Source organism: Eptesicus fuscus, chromosome 15, assembly GCF_027574615.1.
Source record: "Eptesicus fuscus isolate TK198812 chromosome 15, DD_ASM_mEF_20220401, whole genome shotgun sequence".
In the NCBI taxonomy this organism is placed as follows: Eukaryota; Metazoa; Chordata; class Mammalia; order Chiroptera; family Vespertilionidae; genus Eptesicus; species Eptesicus fuscus.
Genome location: NC_072487.1, coordinates 70,141,773 through 70,156,974, shown reverse-complemented (window position 1 = coordinate 70,156,974; position 15,202 = coordinate 70,141,773). Strand labels below are relative to the sequence as shown.

The 15,202-nt window shown below is 38.3% G+C and overlaps 1 protein-coding gene and 1 non-coding gene across 5 annotated transcripts in view; both read left to right on the top strand.

The window, feature by feature from the left end:
• The window catches only part of RC3H2 (ring finger and CCCH-type domains 2), a 44,764-nt gene that overhangs the window by 17,197 nt on the left and 12,365 nt on the right, over positions 1–15,202 (top strand). For all 4 annotated transcript variants that reach the window (XM_054727698.1, XM_054727697.1, XM_028130760.2 and 1 more), the window contains exons 6-12: positions 2,443–2,643; positions 3,112–3,244; positions 3,348–3,466; positions 5,468–5,580; positions 7,724–8,032; positions 13,391–13,605; positions 14,513–14,943. In XM_054727698.1, coding sequence (XP_054583673.1) covers positions 2,443–2,643; positions 3,112–3,244; positions 3,348–3,466; positions 5,468–5,580; positions 7,724–8,032; positions 13,391–13,605; positions 14,513–14,943 — 1,521 coding nt within the window. The remainder of the gene's footprint in view (positions 1–2,442; positions 2,644–3,111; positions 3,245–3,347; positions 3,467–5,467; positions 5,581–7,723; positions 8,033–13,390; positions 13,606–14,512; positions 14,944–15,202) is intronic.
• LOC114227703 (small nucleolar RNA SNORD90) lies at positions 2,914–3,024 on the top strand. The gene has a single exon (XR_003613780.1). It is a non-coding gene; the product is annotated as a small nucleolar RNA SNORD90 (small nucleolar RNA).

The window sequence follows — 15,202 nt, the reverse complement described above, 5'->3', positions numbered from 1 at the left end:
TAATCACCTGTGTCCATCTTTACTACTCAGGTAGATAGATGCATATGCTTCCCAGGAGATACCCTGTACCGTAGATGGTGGTTAGAGAGGTGCTAACATCTTCTAGTTTTTTGGGTTTCTTTTTTTCTACTTTTTAGATTGATAATTCCTCCTTTTGTTTCCTCAGTGTTTCTTTAAGTAGGTTATGACAGAATATAGATTTTTGTGACTTCTAAGTTATACTCTGCTCCTTCTTAAATTATACCTGATTAGAATTTCGGGTGTCCCAAACTTTTCTTTCTTTCTTTTTTTTTTTTTTTTTTTTTAATGAATCTTTATTGTTCAGATTACAATTGTTTCTCCTTTTTCCCCACATATCTCCCCACCACCCAGTTCCTACCCCCCCCCTCTTATCTTACCTCCCCCCCCCCCCGCTGTCCTTATCCATAGGTGTATGATTTTTGTCCAGTCTCTTCCCATACTCCCCACACATACACCTCTTTCCCCCTGAGAATTATCAATCCACTCCCATTCTATGCCTGATTCTATTAAGTTCACCAGTTTATTCTGTTCCTCAGATTTTTAATTCACTTGACTTTTAGATTCACTTGTTGATAGATATGTATTTGTTGTTCATAATTTTTATCTTTCTTCTTCTTTTTCCTCTTTTTAAAGAATACCTTTCAGCATTTCATATAATGCTGGGTTGGTGGTGATGAACTCCTTTAGCTTTTTCTTATCTGTGAAGCTCTTTATCTGCCCTTCAATTCTGAATGATAACTTTGCTGGGTAGAGTAGTCTTGGTTGTAGGTTCCTGCTATTCATCACTTTGAATATTTCTTGCCACTCACGTCTGGCCTGCATGGTTTCTGTTGAGAAATTAGCTGATAATCGTATGGGAGCTCCCTTGTAGGTAACTAACTGTTTTTCTCTTGCTGCTTGTAAGATTCTCTCTTTGTCTTTTGCTCTTGGCATTTTAATTATGATGTGTCTTGGTGTGGTCCTCTTTGGATTCCTTTTGTTTGGGGTTCTGTGTGCTTCCTGGACTTGTAAGTCTATTTCTTTCATCAGGTGGGGGAAGTTTTCGTTCATTATTTCTTCAAATAGGTTTTCAGCATCTTGCTCTCTCTCTTCTTCTGGTACCCCCATAATTCTGATGTTGGTTCGCTTGAAGTTGTCCCAGAGGCTTCTTACACTATCTTCAACTTTCTGAATTCTCTTCTCTTCATGCTTCTCTGGAAGAGTGTCCTTGGCCTCTTTGTATTCCAAATCTTTGAGTTGATTCTTGCAATCCTCTAGTCTGCTTTTGGGTCTCTGTATAATATTTTTTATCTCAGTCAGTGTATGTTTAATTTCTAGTTGGACCTCATTGAATTTATCGGCCTTTTCCATGAAATTCTTGAAAAACCTTATAACCATGGTTTTGAACTCTATGTCCAGTCGCTTGTTCTCCTCCATTTCTTTGGTTTGTGATCTGTTTCCTTGCCTTCTCATATTCTCTGCTTCCCTAAGTTGGTAGGGTAGTTTTGTGTACTAGGTGTCCTATTGGTTCAACGGGTCAGCCTCCCAGTTACTTGAGGTGGACACTCTTGGTGTACCCTTGTGTACTGTGTGTCCCCCAGCAGGAGCTACAGCAAGGGCTAGTTTTCTCCTCCTTTGCTTGGGCGGTTTTGGAGCAGTCTGACTGGAGCTGCAGTTGGTTAAGCTGCTCCAGAACAGGCCATTTATATGCAAAAGCCTCTGTGTGGAGCCGGGGCGGGTTTGTAGAATGTGCAGGGCGGGGCCTCAGGGCGGGGCCTCAGGGCTGGGTGGGGTCTCAGGGTGCCACTAGGCTGGGGCGTGGCCAACGGCGATGGCTGCCGTCAGCCGTCTCTGCCTTTCCACGTTTCCAAGTCCCTTTGCCCCGCGCTCCAGCGCAGTAAACAATGATTGCTGGGCGCACCACTGCAAAAAAGTCACTCTCACTTTCCGACCCGATGGCCGAGAGTCCAGCTTCTCCCCGTAGGTGCCTGGGTCCCCCGAGTGTCCCCAGAAACTGGATTTCAGAGTGATCGGGAGCTTGTCTCCCTGCGGGTTGAAGAAAAGCCGCGCACCCAGCCGCCCGCCGCCGGCCCGATTCGTGTGCCTCCGTACCTCAGCTTTTCAGCGATTGTGCTTCTTTCTCTTCTTAGTTGTAAATCTTCCACTCAGCCAGCTTTCCCGTGGTTCTGGGTGGTAGACGTTTTTGTCTTTTAGTTGTATTTTTGAAATTGTTGTGTGAGGCAGCAGATTAGTTGTTTAACTATGCCGCCATCTTGGTTCTCATCCCAAACTTTTCTTTCTTGTACCATCTTGGTGTGATATCTGTAGTAGGTCCCCCTCATCCTACATCCTCCCCCCCCCCAAAAGAAGGTTTAGTTGTGGAAGGAGGGAAAGCAGACCAGTTCTGACGGGTTGGGTGTATTTCTCCTTTCTATTGTTTAGGTTACTAAAAGGGATGAAGACTCTTCTCTGATGCAATTAAAAGAAGAATTTCGGAGCTATGAGGCATTACGCAGAGAACATGATGCCCAAATTGTTCATATTGCTATGGAAGCAGGACTCCGTATTTCACCCGAGCAGTGGTCCTCACTTCTATATGGTGACTTAGCGCATAAATCACACATGCAGTCTATTATTGATAAGGTTTGTGAAATTAGAGATCCTAATCTATGTTGTTGTTACATTGGAGAATACTGGAATCTTCTGAAAGGACTGAAGAGACAACCAGTTGAAGAGTCTATGTTTTTAAAACTCAGAGTCTTATAAAATATTTTTCCCCCTTTTAATTATTATTTTTCTAACTTTCAAAATAAACTAAGGGAGGCAATAGGGAAGCAAATACAAGATAAAAGCAGGTTGGCTTACAAAGTCTGCCATTCATCTACATTCCCTCCAGAGAGCTAATACAGCTTATAATGAGTTTTCTGAGTGTCTAATGATGAATTTCATAGGGCAGATTCTGAGGTGAAAATCTAATTCACCATTGATACTCCTACTATGGAGTCTGAAGACACTTGAAAACCTATTTTAGTATATTGACTTAATGAAAGCATTTGAAAACAGATGTAAGAACCAGAGTAAAAAATACCATTCTGTCTTCTGTTTTGTTAGCTGCAATCTCCAGAATCATTTGCAAAGAGTGTCCAGGAATTGACAATTGTTTTGCAACGAACAGGTGACCCAGCTAACTTAAATAGACTGAGGCCTCATTTAGAGCTTCTTGCAAACATAGACCCCAATCCAGGTATGTTGGAAAATATTCAATTGCTTATGTTTTTTATAATAACAGAAGATAATTTCTGCTAACAAATTCTCCTCCATCCCATCTCCTTGGTGGCTTATTTTAGATGCTGTTTCACCAACTTGGGAGCAGCTAGAAAATGCAATGGTAGCTGTTAAAACTGTAGTTCATGGCCTTGTGGACTTCATACAGAATTATAGTAGAAAAGGCCATGAGACACCTCAGGTAAGCACACTTATTGTACTTGTACCGTTATCTCTAACAGAGGTTCATCCTGAACATTTAACAAACTATTTGGCTAATGGACTCTTTATATGTCTCTTCTCTGTTATAAGTTTTTATTGTCTATTGTTTTGGGAGAAACTCAAGTTGTAGTATACCTGATAAATAATTCAGAGCACAGCAACAGTTTGGATAGTATCTTGAATATGAATTTACTGCAGATGTCTTTTACCAAATATAGATTATTGATTCCTTCCAAACATTTTATCTGATTCTTTTCTAATGTGGAAAAATTGTCACTTTTTTCTTCATTGCTGTCAGACAATGAATTTCTATTTGTAAGTATGTGGAAATTGAATTTTTAAAATATTTTCAGCCCTGGCCTGTGTGGCTCAGTTGGTTGCGAGTCATCCAGTGTACCAAAAAGTTTCTGGTTCAATTCCCAGTTAGGGCACATGCCCAGGTTGCAGGTTCCCTCCCCAGTAGGGGTCATAACGATGTTGGTTGTATTTTTCTCTGTCCCTCTCCCTTCTCCGCTCTCTAAAAACATAAAGATATTTTTTAAAACATATTTTCAGTGTACTTTAGAAGGAGTTATTTAAGGTATAACTCCTTTATTCTAATAATATCTATTTATTATTTGTTAACTTTTGTTGTTAATCCTCACCTGAGGATATTTTTGCCATTGATTTTTTTTTTTTTTTTTTTTTTTTTTAGAGAGTGGGAGGGTGGAAAAAGGGGGAGAGAGGAAAAGAGAAAGGGAAACATCCATGTGAAAGAGACATCAATTGGTTGCCTCCTGCATGCGCCACCACTAGGGCTGGGGGTTTAACCTGCAACCCAGGTACATGTCCTTAACCAGGAATCAAACCCCTTACCCTTCGGTGCATGGGCTGACGCACTAACCACTAAGCACACCAGCCAGGGTGACATTTATTTATTAAGTTACTGTGAGCCAGTTCCTATGTTCAATATTTTACATATATTAATTCTAATTCTCACAGTCACTTGCAAGATAATTGCTATTGCCGAGTTGAAGCTTAAAATGGTTAAATAGCATATCTAAAGTCATGGTGACAGTAAGTGACATAGGTAGGATCAAATCTACTCCAAAGTGATCTTTCCAATCTTTTTTTTTAAATATATTTTATTGATTTTTTGCAGAGAGGAAGAGAGAGGGATAGAGAGTTAGAAACATCTATGAGAGAGAAACATTGATCACCTGCCTCTTGCACACCCCCTACTGGGGATGTGCCCGCAACCAAGGTACATGCCCTTGACCGGAATCGAACCTGGGACCCTTGAGTCCGCAGGCCGACGCTCTATCCACTGAGCCAAACCGGCTTCGGCCTTTCCAATCTTATATCCTTATTCCGTTAGAAGATTGGAATATATTCAAATACCGACTGAAAGATAAATATTTCATCTTTATTAAGATCACAAAAATAACAAGGACATTTTAGATTTTAATGCAAATCATAGTAGGTATGATGAGGTTTTTATATTTTGCCTCATTATGTGAACTTAACTCTGAGCCTAAAAAAGAGTTGTACCCTCAACTTGACAAATAAGTAGGTATTTCTTAATTTTCACTTTCAGGGAAAATCATATTCTACATAACCTGGGAAAGCTTAAGTGAACAAGCTTATGGCCTTTAAATGCTTTTTTAAAGTTTTTGTTTGGTTTTGGTATCATAATTTTAACACAGCAGTGAATTGATGAGAAAATCTTGTATTTTCATGGGCTTTGTGTTGACTGAAGAATAAATAGACATAACATTTGAACCAGTTTCAGATAATCTCCAGAGCAAATGTCTAAAATGTCAACTCAGGGTTATGCCACTTAACTCTTAACAGGAAACAATGGAGTGATCATTGTTTCAGCACAAGAATTACTTATAGCTAATGTGAAAAAGAATTGAAGGTGTAGTCATGAAATTTTGAAGTCCCAAGAGTGAATAACACCTGGAATCTTCACTTTTCCACACACTGATTCTTTTTGTAGCCTCAGCCAAACAGCAAATATAAGACTAGCATGTGCCGAGATCTAAGACAGCAAGGAGGGTGTCCACGAGGAACAAACTGTACTTTTGCCCATTCTCAGGAAGAGCTTGAAAAGTAAGTTATGAGAATTCTCTTGCATATGGGTTTAATTTGGGGCCATTATGAAAGTGTTATATACAATCTTAAAGTTTGTGATGAGTTTTCAAGATGCAGTTAACTACCTTGTTGCTTCTGGGAGCAAGATTAACTTAAGTTATCTAGCTGAAATACATGTTTCTGCTAAGCACCTATGTAGAATGAAAATACTCCTATGTGCAATCTTATTTGCTCAGGTTCACTTGAAGATAACAGCAAAGGCCCAGGTAAATGGTAATGCAGATTTTCTTTTTATAACTTTTGGTCTTTTTTTAACATTCTTTTTATGTATCTTCTTTTCTTTTTCTCTTCTCCTATGGGTAATTCCTTTTTCTATGTCCATTTACCCCAAACATAAAAGTAAATGGGTAAAATCTATTTATTTCATTATTTTTTTAAATATATTTTTATTGCTTTCAGAGAGGAAGGGAGAGGGAGAGAGATGGAAACATCGTTGATGAGAGAGAATCATTGATTGGCTGCCTCCTGCACGCCCCCTACTGGGGATTGAGCCTGTAACCTGTGCATGTGCCCTTGACCAGAATTGAACCTGGGACCCTTCAGTCCGGAGGCCGATTCTCTATCCACTGACCCAAACCAGTTAGGGCCTGAGTATCAACTTTTAATGGACCTCTCTCTTTTGTTTTTAGACACTTTAAACTCAGTTTGAGCTCATTTTCTAGTCCTATGCACCCTCCTCTTCTACGTTCCATTCTACTCTGCCCCAGTGTTCCCTGGTCCAACCAGTTAATTCATGTCATGTTATAAGAAGCATCTTTGTCAGCTTTCTTTCACCTGCTTGTCTTAGTCACTGAGTTCTATCAGTTCCTATATATGTATTTCTCAATTCTTCCTTCATCTTTCCATTCTTATAGTTCAAACTATCATCCCCTTTCCCCCTTTTTTTAATCCTCACCTGAGGATATTTTTTCCATTGATTTTTTTTTTTTTTTTTTTTTTTTTTTTAGAGAAAGTGGAAGGAAGGTGGTGGGGGGAGTGAGAGAAACATTAATATGAGAGAGATTGATTGCCTCCTGCACGCATCCTGACCAGGGCCAGGATCAAAACTGCCACCCAGGTATATGCCTAGACCGGGAATTGAACCTGCAACCCTTTGGTCTGAGGGCCGAAGCTCTAACCATCCAGGGCTATCATCCCCTTTTCTTGATAGACAGTTGCCTCCTAACTAGTTTTCTTACAGCTACTGTTGCCCACCGCCAATCCCATTATTTCCCACAAAATAGGGAGAACTTTGCCATAGACTCATTGTAGATACTTAGGTATTTTGTCATTACTGTATGGATAAAGATATAAAATCTAGATTGTGGTTCTAAGACCTTGCATCATCTAGTCTGTGCCTACCTTTCTGATAATCATCTCATAAACTAATCTGTTTATTTAAAAATGAGTTTTAGTTTTTTTATTTTTTGTTGTTGTTGTTAATCCTCACCCGAGGATATTTTTCCATTGATCTTTAGGGAGAGTGGAAGAGAGAGGGAGAGACAGAGAGAAACATAGATGTGAGAGAGACACATTGATCGGTTGCCTCCTGCACATGTCCCAACCAGGGTCCGGCCAGGGAGAAGCCTGCAAACGAGATATGTGCCCTTGACTGGAATCGAACCCGGGACCCTTCGGTCCGCAGTCCGACGTTCTATCTGCTGAGCCAAACCGGATAGGGCAGTGTTTTTATTTCTTTAAAATTATATAATTAACAAATTTTTAACAACAGAATTTTTTCAACTCTTGTATACCTTTCTCTTTATATTGCCAACTAAATTTTATATGGTTTCTCTCATTTTTATTTAGTGTACTTTATATTCCAGTTAGACAAAATTTTCAAAAAGATCTCTTCCCACTCCCTCAGAAGCCTTCTTTGGATGCATGTGTACTTTGCTTGTTATTAAATATGTGCCTATATGTACAGGTGTCTGTGTGTAGTTGAATGGCATATGTATTTTCATGTGGCATCTATTAGAGCAGAGTTTGATATAGACCATATTTGATATTTAGCTGAAGAAACTTTTCAAAACTGTTTCCTCCTTTTTAAATCTTTTCCCATTGTCTTTTTTTTTTAAATAGAGTGAAATATTCATCAATATATTGATTGTTTTTAAAACAGGTATCGATTAAGGAACAAAAAGATCAATGCAACTGTAAGAACATTTCCTCTTCTAAATAAAGTTGGTGTAAACAACACTGTCACAACCACAGCCGGAAATGTCATTTCTGTCATAGGAAGTACTGAAGCAACGGGGAAAATTGTTCCAAGTACAAATGGAATTTCCAATGCAGAAAACAGTGTTTCCCAGCTAATCCCACGTAATACTGACAGTGCATTAAGAGCTCTGGAGACTGTGAAGAAAGTGGGAAAGGTTGGCACTAATGGTCAGAATGCTGCTGGGCCTTCTTCAGAGTCAGTAACTGAAAAGTAAGTAGTAGGTAAAAATGCTTAATATGAGTTACTTAGACTTTTTAGAAATGCCTGAGTATTTTTATTTTTCCTGAGGAAAAGCAGTTAGTAGAATTTTTATGTAGATTGTGTCATGTAGAAACAGTACTAAATTCCAAAAAATTTGAGTGCTAGTCCTGGCTCTGTAAATGAATAGCTTTGTGACCTTGGGAAGTCACTTTAACTTGCTTTTGTTTCCCTTAATCGTAAACTGAAGAGGTTGGACGAGATTTATGTTTTTTCACACCTTCTTTCCTTAAACTTTAGGGTTGAGTCCATAGAGGTGCCAGAAAGGAATTAAGTATCAGGTGAGAGGCTTGAGCCTCCAGCTCCTGCTTTAATGAGAACAGTTCTACTCTATATTCTGAAATTAAGAGGGAAATCTTTGGAGCCAAACTCTCTGGGTTCAAATTCTAGCTATTTCCTAGCCAATTAATCTGTTTTCCTCAGTTTACTCATCCATAGAGTTAGTATAATAATAGTACCTACTACTATTGTGAAGATAAAATGACTGCAGTGTGCTTTGAACAACACCTGCCATGTAGCATTTAATATCTGTTTTGTTTTGTTTGTTTTTAAAATATATTTTATTGATTTTTTACAGAGAGGAAGGGAGAGGGAGAGAGAGTTAGAAACATCGATGAGAGAGAAACATCAATCAACTGCCTCCTGCACACCCCCTACTGGGGATGTGACCGCAACCAAGGTACATGCTCTTTTTTTTTTTTTTTTCAATATATTTTATTGATTTTTTTACAGAGAGGAAGAGAGAGGGATAGAGTTAGAAACATCGATGAGAGAGAAACATCGATCAGCTGCCTCTTGCACACCCCCTACTGGGGATGTGCCCGCAACAAGGTACATGCCCTTGACCGGAATCAAACCTGGGACCCTTGAGTCCGCAGGCCGACGCTCTATCCACTGAGCCAAACCGGTTTCGGCCATGCTCTTGACCGGAATCGAACCTGGGACCCTTGAGTCTGCAGGCTGACGCTCTATCCACTAAGCCAAACCCATTAGGGCTCTGTTATTATTATTATTGCCTCCATTATTGTTGGATTTCAGCATAAGATTTAATTTGGTAAAGGGGTTTTAAGATCATTTCCTTAAGTCACCAGATGATCTGAAAAGTTACTTCCACCTCTAAAATTTCATGCTTTGGTATTCTTTTATCTTAAAATCCGAGTTAAAGCATGTTCAGATTTTTTGTTACCTATATCTAGTATATACCTTCCAGGAAAAAAACTTTACGCTAGGTTTATGCTAGGTACACAGTAAACTGCTGGTGATTTCATATAATAAATGATGGGTAAGTAAGCATTTATAGTTTTTATTTCTGTAGTTAGCATGTGATAGGGGAATATGTTTATTAAACGATCATTATACTCTTTACCTCGGGGAGATTTTAGAAATTATATATCAGAGAGCATTGTCTAGTTAGCTAATGTTACTTGCACACTCATTCTGAATTCTGTTCTTGGCACTCTTGAAAATACATGAGATGTATAATATATCTCTGTCTTGTAAACAAGATGATATAATTTTAGAGACAGCATTTACATAAATGAAGCAACATTGGAGCTACATACAAAAGGCCACATAGTGTATATTTCCATTTATTTGAATGTCCAGAATAGGCAAATCTATTTAGACAGAATGTAAATTAGTAGTTCCTAGGGGCTAGGGCTGGGAGAAAAGGGGATGGGGAATGAATACTAATGAGTACAGGTTTCTCTTGGGGTTGATGAAAACGTTTCAAAAATAGATAATGGTAATAGTTGCATAATCTTGTGAATATACCAAAAATCACTTAAGTGCATACTCTAAAAGGGTAAATTATATCTCATTTTAAATATGATGGACCAGGAGGAAACTTTTAAAATAAATTAATATAAATCATATATTTATTCAATCAAGAATTATGGGTCTTTTATGTGCCAAACACCAGGCCAGCTGGTGTAGTAATGAAAATGAATTGGATATACTTCCTGCCTCTAAAGGTCTTCTCGTGTAGTCTAAGAGACAGATATAATATATAATATATTGTGAAAGGTACTGTAATGGAGTTGTGTTCCAAGTGTGTTTGGACATGAAAAAAAGAGTAACTGATTCTGCAGGGAGTTACTGTGAAAAGATTCTCAGAGGTTAAGGCAATGAGCTGGTTCCAAAATTATGGCTAGTTAGGAAGGAGGGGCTTCATCAATAGAAGGGGCACAGCTAAGAGCGTGTATGTATGAGAGGGGCTGCAGCAAAGGAGAGCCTAGAGTCCTGAAAGTCCTCCACAGCCGCAGTCCTCTAGCTGTCTGACTGAAAGCTGGTTTTTCGTTACGTCCGGATTGTTGGGGTAGCTTGCATGATTTCATGAGACCATGAACCTTGTCATAGATTTTGATGTCTTTTTCTTGATACATGTAAGAATTTTTCATCTCAAAGTATTGACCCATATTTACAGTATATAACATTTTGATATGAAATGATCAGATAATCTATGTAAAAACACTTAGCATACTGCCTAGAATTCTAATTGCTCAGTGTTATTTGTTATAAGGAAATTTTCATTTCCTTTGTTGCCTTTATTTTACTTCAAAGACTAAATATAGCTCTAAAATATCTTTGAAGTCTAAGTCAATATATTTCTATCAAATATTACTCCACTGTTCTTTATTTCCTACATTTTAATACCCAATTACACATAGAAGTAAACATCTGCTAGACTTAAAGGCAGCACATTCTCCTCGTTGTTTTTACTCCAGCTTTAAAGGGGCTTCTCTAGTTTGAGAAAACCCTTCTAATCTAATTGAGATACAGCGTATTGAGTTTCTGTATCATTAATAAGATCATATCCTTGAGTCACCACGTGTCAAGCTCTGCTAACGTTTGGCTTTTTTTTTCATAATTTTTCAATTACAGTTGATATACAATATTATATTAGCTTCAGATGTACAACATAGTGATTAGATATTTATATAATTTACAGAGTGATCACCCCATCTGTCAGCATTCAGTATTATAATATTATTGACTTTATTTCCTGTGATATACTTTACATGATCGTGGCTATTTTGTAACTACCAATTTGTACTTCTTAATCCCTTCCCCTTTTTCATCCATCACCCCAATTCCCCTTCCATCTGGCAAGCATCAAAATGTTCTCTGTATCTATGAGTTTGCTTCTGTTTTGTTTGTTCATTTATTTTTGCTTTTTTTAGATTCCACATATAACTAAAATCATATGGTATTTGTCTTTCTCTATCTGACTTATTTTACTTAGCATACATAATACCTTCTGGGTCCATCCATGTTGCTGCAGATGGCAAGATTTCATTCTTTTTTTTTTTTACTGAGTAATATTCCATTGTATATATGTACCACTTCTTCTTTATTCATTCATCTATTGAGGGCCACTTAGGTTGCTTCCATACCTTGGATGTTATAAATAATGCTGCAACGAACATATGGGTGCATATTTCTTTCCTAATTAGTGTTTGGGTTTCTTCGGGTAAATACCCAGAGTGGAATTGCTGGGTCCTTCTTTATCTCTTGTTGTAGCCTTTGTTTTAAATTGTTTTGTCTAGTATAGGTATTGCTACCCTAGCTTTTGTTTGTTTTTATTTTCATGAAATATCTTTCTCCATTCCTTCACTTTCGGTCTGTGTGTGTCTTTCCAACTGAAGTGAGTCTCTTGTAGACAACATATGAAGGGTCTTGTTTTCTTATTCATTTAGCCACCCTGTGTCTTTTGGTTGGAGCATTTAATCTATTTATACTTAAGGTAATTGTTGATAGATATGTAGTTATTGCCACTTTATTATTCATACTAGAGGCCCAGTGCATGAAATTCGTGCACTTGGGGGAAGGGTGCGGGTGTGGGGGAGGTCCCTCATCCCAGCTTGCACCCTTTTGCAGTCTGGGACCTCTCTGCTCCTTACTGCTTGGCTCACTACTCCTTAGTGCTGCCACGGAGGCAGGAGAGGCTCCCACCACCACCGCTGTGCTCACCCACCGTCAGCCCAGCTTCTGGCTGAGCGGCGCTCCCCCTGTGGGAGTGCATTGACCACCAGGGGGCAGCTCCTGTGTTGAGCGTCTGCCCCCTGGTGGTCAGTGCATGTCATAGAACCGGTCATTCCGCTGTTTGGTCTTATTTGCATATTACCCTTTTATTATATAGGATTTTTTATCTTTTTTTCTTCTATTCTTAAAGAAGTCCCTTTAACATTTCTCCTAATACTGCTTTGGTGGTGATGCACTTTTAGCTTTGTCTTGTCTGGGGAAAGTTTGACTTTTTAAATTTGTAAATTTTAAATTTGTATTTATTGAATTTAGAGAGGGAGAAGAAAGGAGATAGAGAGACATCGATTTGTTGTTCCACTTATTTATGCATTCATTGGTTGATTCTTGTATGTGCCCTGACCTGGGGGCTAAACCCGCAACCTGGTCAGGGCTAAAACTTTGACTTCTTAAAAGCCATGATGAGGTCCTGTGGTGACTCAACAAAGAAAATCCATTGTGGGTTTTTGGTTTTTGTGTTTGTTTTTTTCATTTGCTTTGCATCACTTTGTATACTTCATTCCATTCCCTTCTCTGTTTTTTTTTTGTGTTTTTTTTTAAAGATAAAAAGTTTGAGTATGTTGTGTTAATTTAATAAGAGTAGCTATTTCATTGGAGTTTTGTACATCCAACAGATATTTACTACGTGGCAAAGAACTATTTCATTTGTCCAACAAATGTTTATTTAGTGCCTTCTGTGTGCCAGGAACTGTTCTAAGTCCTGGAGAGATAGCAGTTAACAAAATGGCTGTTCCTCTGTATGTTTATATTTCAGCTAAGCTAACTCTTAATAGAACAACCCTTTTCATGTCTGTCTTCTTTGTCCCTAAGAATACTACTGGTAGACTATGTTGTTTCTGTTGAGGACTTATTGAAAAGGAATTTTTAAAATTTTTCAATAGGAAAAACTTTTGTTTAAAAAACAAGTGGAAAGAAACTGATGGGTCACATTAGTGCCTGGGATTTGTTTGTATTTCTTTTTTTGGTTTTTTTTTTACATTTTGACATTTTTTTTTATTGAGGTATTATATGTGTACATATCTTACCATTGCCCCCTCCACCCCACCCCCATGTATTTCTTTTTGTTCTTATCAGATCTGTCACGATGCTGCTGTGAGTTAGCAATATTAGGCAGCAATGAAATTCATTGCCTTATCACTATGGAAATTCCTAAAGTATCTTTCTATTAGTTGTTTTGCTATATAATTACAAAAAAATGCCTACTGAGGAAGACTTAAAGAGTCATAGACAGTGATTCATCATTTGCTTTTTGTTAAATTTTCTCTCCAGTAAAATTGGTTCTCCACCCAAGACTCCTGTAAGCAGTGTAGCAGCTACCTCAGCTGGGCCCTCTAATGTTGGAACAGAACTGAATTCTGTGCCTCCAAAATCCAGCCCATTTATAACTAGAGTACCAGTATATCCTCAGCATTCTGAAAACATTCAGTATTTTCAAGATCCAAGAACTCAGATACCCTTTGAAGTCCCACAGTACCCACAGACAGGTAAGTAATTTCAGACAGTTCTAAGAAAAAAAGAAACTAATATAACATTTGCTGCCCTTAGATAAGTAAGTTAATAATTTATGTCTATCTAGAATATTTGCACTTAAAAAATAATCCTTCGGACTTCATGACCACTAAATTTCTTTTTTGCCCTAAGAATATATAATTCTACATACAAATAGTTTTAGAGTTGTCATTCTTTTTTAAAAAATATATTTTATTGATTTTTCACAGAGAGGAAGGGAGAAGGATAGAGAGCTAGAAACATCGATGAGAGAGAGACATCGACCAGCTGCCTCCTGCACAGCCCCCACCGGAGGATGTGCCCGCAACCAATGTACATGCCCTTGACCGGAATCAAACCCGGGACCTTCCAGTCCGCAGACCGACGCTCTATCCACTGAGCCAAACCGGTTTCGGCAAATTGTCATTCTTATGAATCAAAGATAGGGTCCATAGAAGAGCTTCAGGGAGTTCTGTAAATCCCTGGAAATGATATGTAAAATGTTTGATTTATATACTTAGGTGTAATTTTGGAAAGACAACACACAACTTATATATCTTTTGAAAAAGATTTTAACCTCAGCTCCCAACAAGGCTAAGAATCGAAGATGTAATTATAATTACTTAATTCAAAAATAGATGCCCTAGGAGGAAATTTACCAACCATCTGTTAATAGCTCTATCATGTGTTTTTAGAAAGCAGTTTAACAAAGTAATGAATGTTAATGATTTTCATATAGTGGTGTCTTGAAAGGATGTAGCTTCTTTCAAAAGCAGGGGTAACTAAAGTAAGGTCAAAGCTAATTTTATTTCCCACATTTAAAGATTGCTTTAGACTTAAACCATTATAAAATGTTGGATTTTACTAAGATTACATTAAATATTCCTCTTTCCAATTTTTAAGGATACTACCCACCGCCTCCAACGGTACCAGCTGGTGTGGCTCCCTGTGTTCCTCGCTTTGTGAGGTCCAATAATGTTCCAGAGTCCTCCCTCCCACCTGCTTCCATGCCATATGCTGATCATTACAGTACATTTTCCCCTCGGGATCGAATGAATTCTCCTTACCAACCTCCTCCTCCGCAGCCATATGGACCAGTTCCTCCAGTACCTTCTGGAATGTATGCTCCTGTGTACGACAGTAGGCGCATCTGGCGTCCACCTATGTACCAACGAGATGACATTATTAGAAGCAATTCTTTACCTCCTATGGATGTGATGCACTCGTCTGTCTATCAGACGTCTTTGCGAGAAAGATTTAACTCCTTAGATGGGTATTATTCAGTGGCTTGTCAGCAACCAAGTGAACCAAGGACAACTGTGCCTTTACCAAGAGTAAGTGATGATGGAAATAGGAATGCTGCTGAAGTGTAATGGTTAAGAACCCAATGTGTGGTGTCAGACCACCCAGGTATATATCCTCACTCCTCCACTCACTAACTGTGTGACTTATGGAAGTTACTTCTTTGTGTTAGTTTTTTCATCTGTTTGATGGGAATAATAGTAGTACTTACCTCATAAGGCTGTTGTGAGGATTAAATCAGAAAAACAAAGCTCTTAGAACTGGACCTGATACGTATTAATCTCAGTAAAT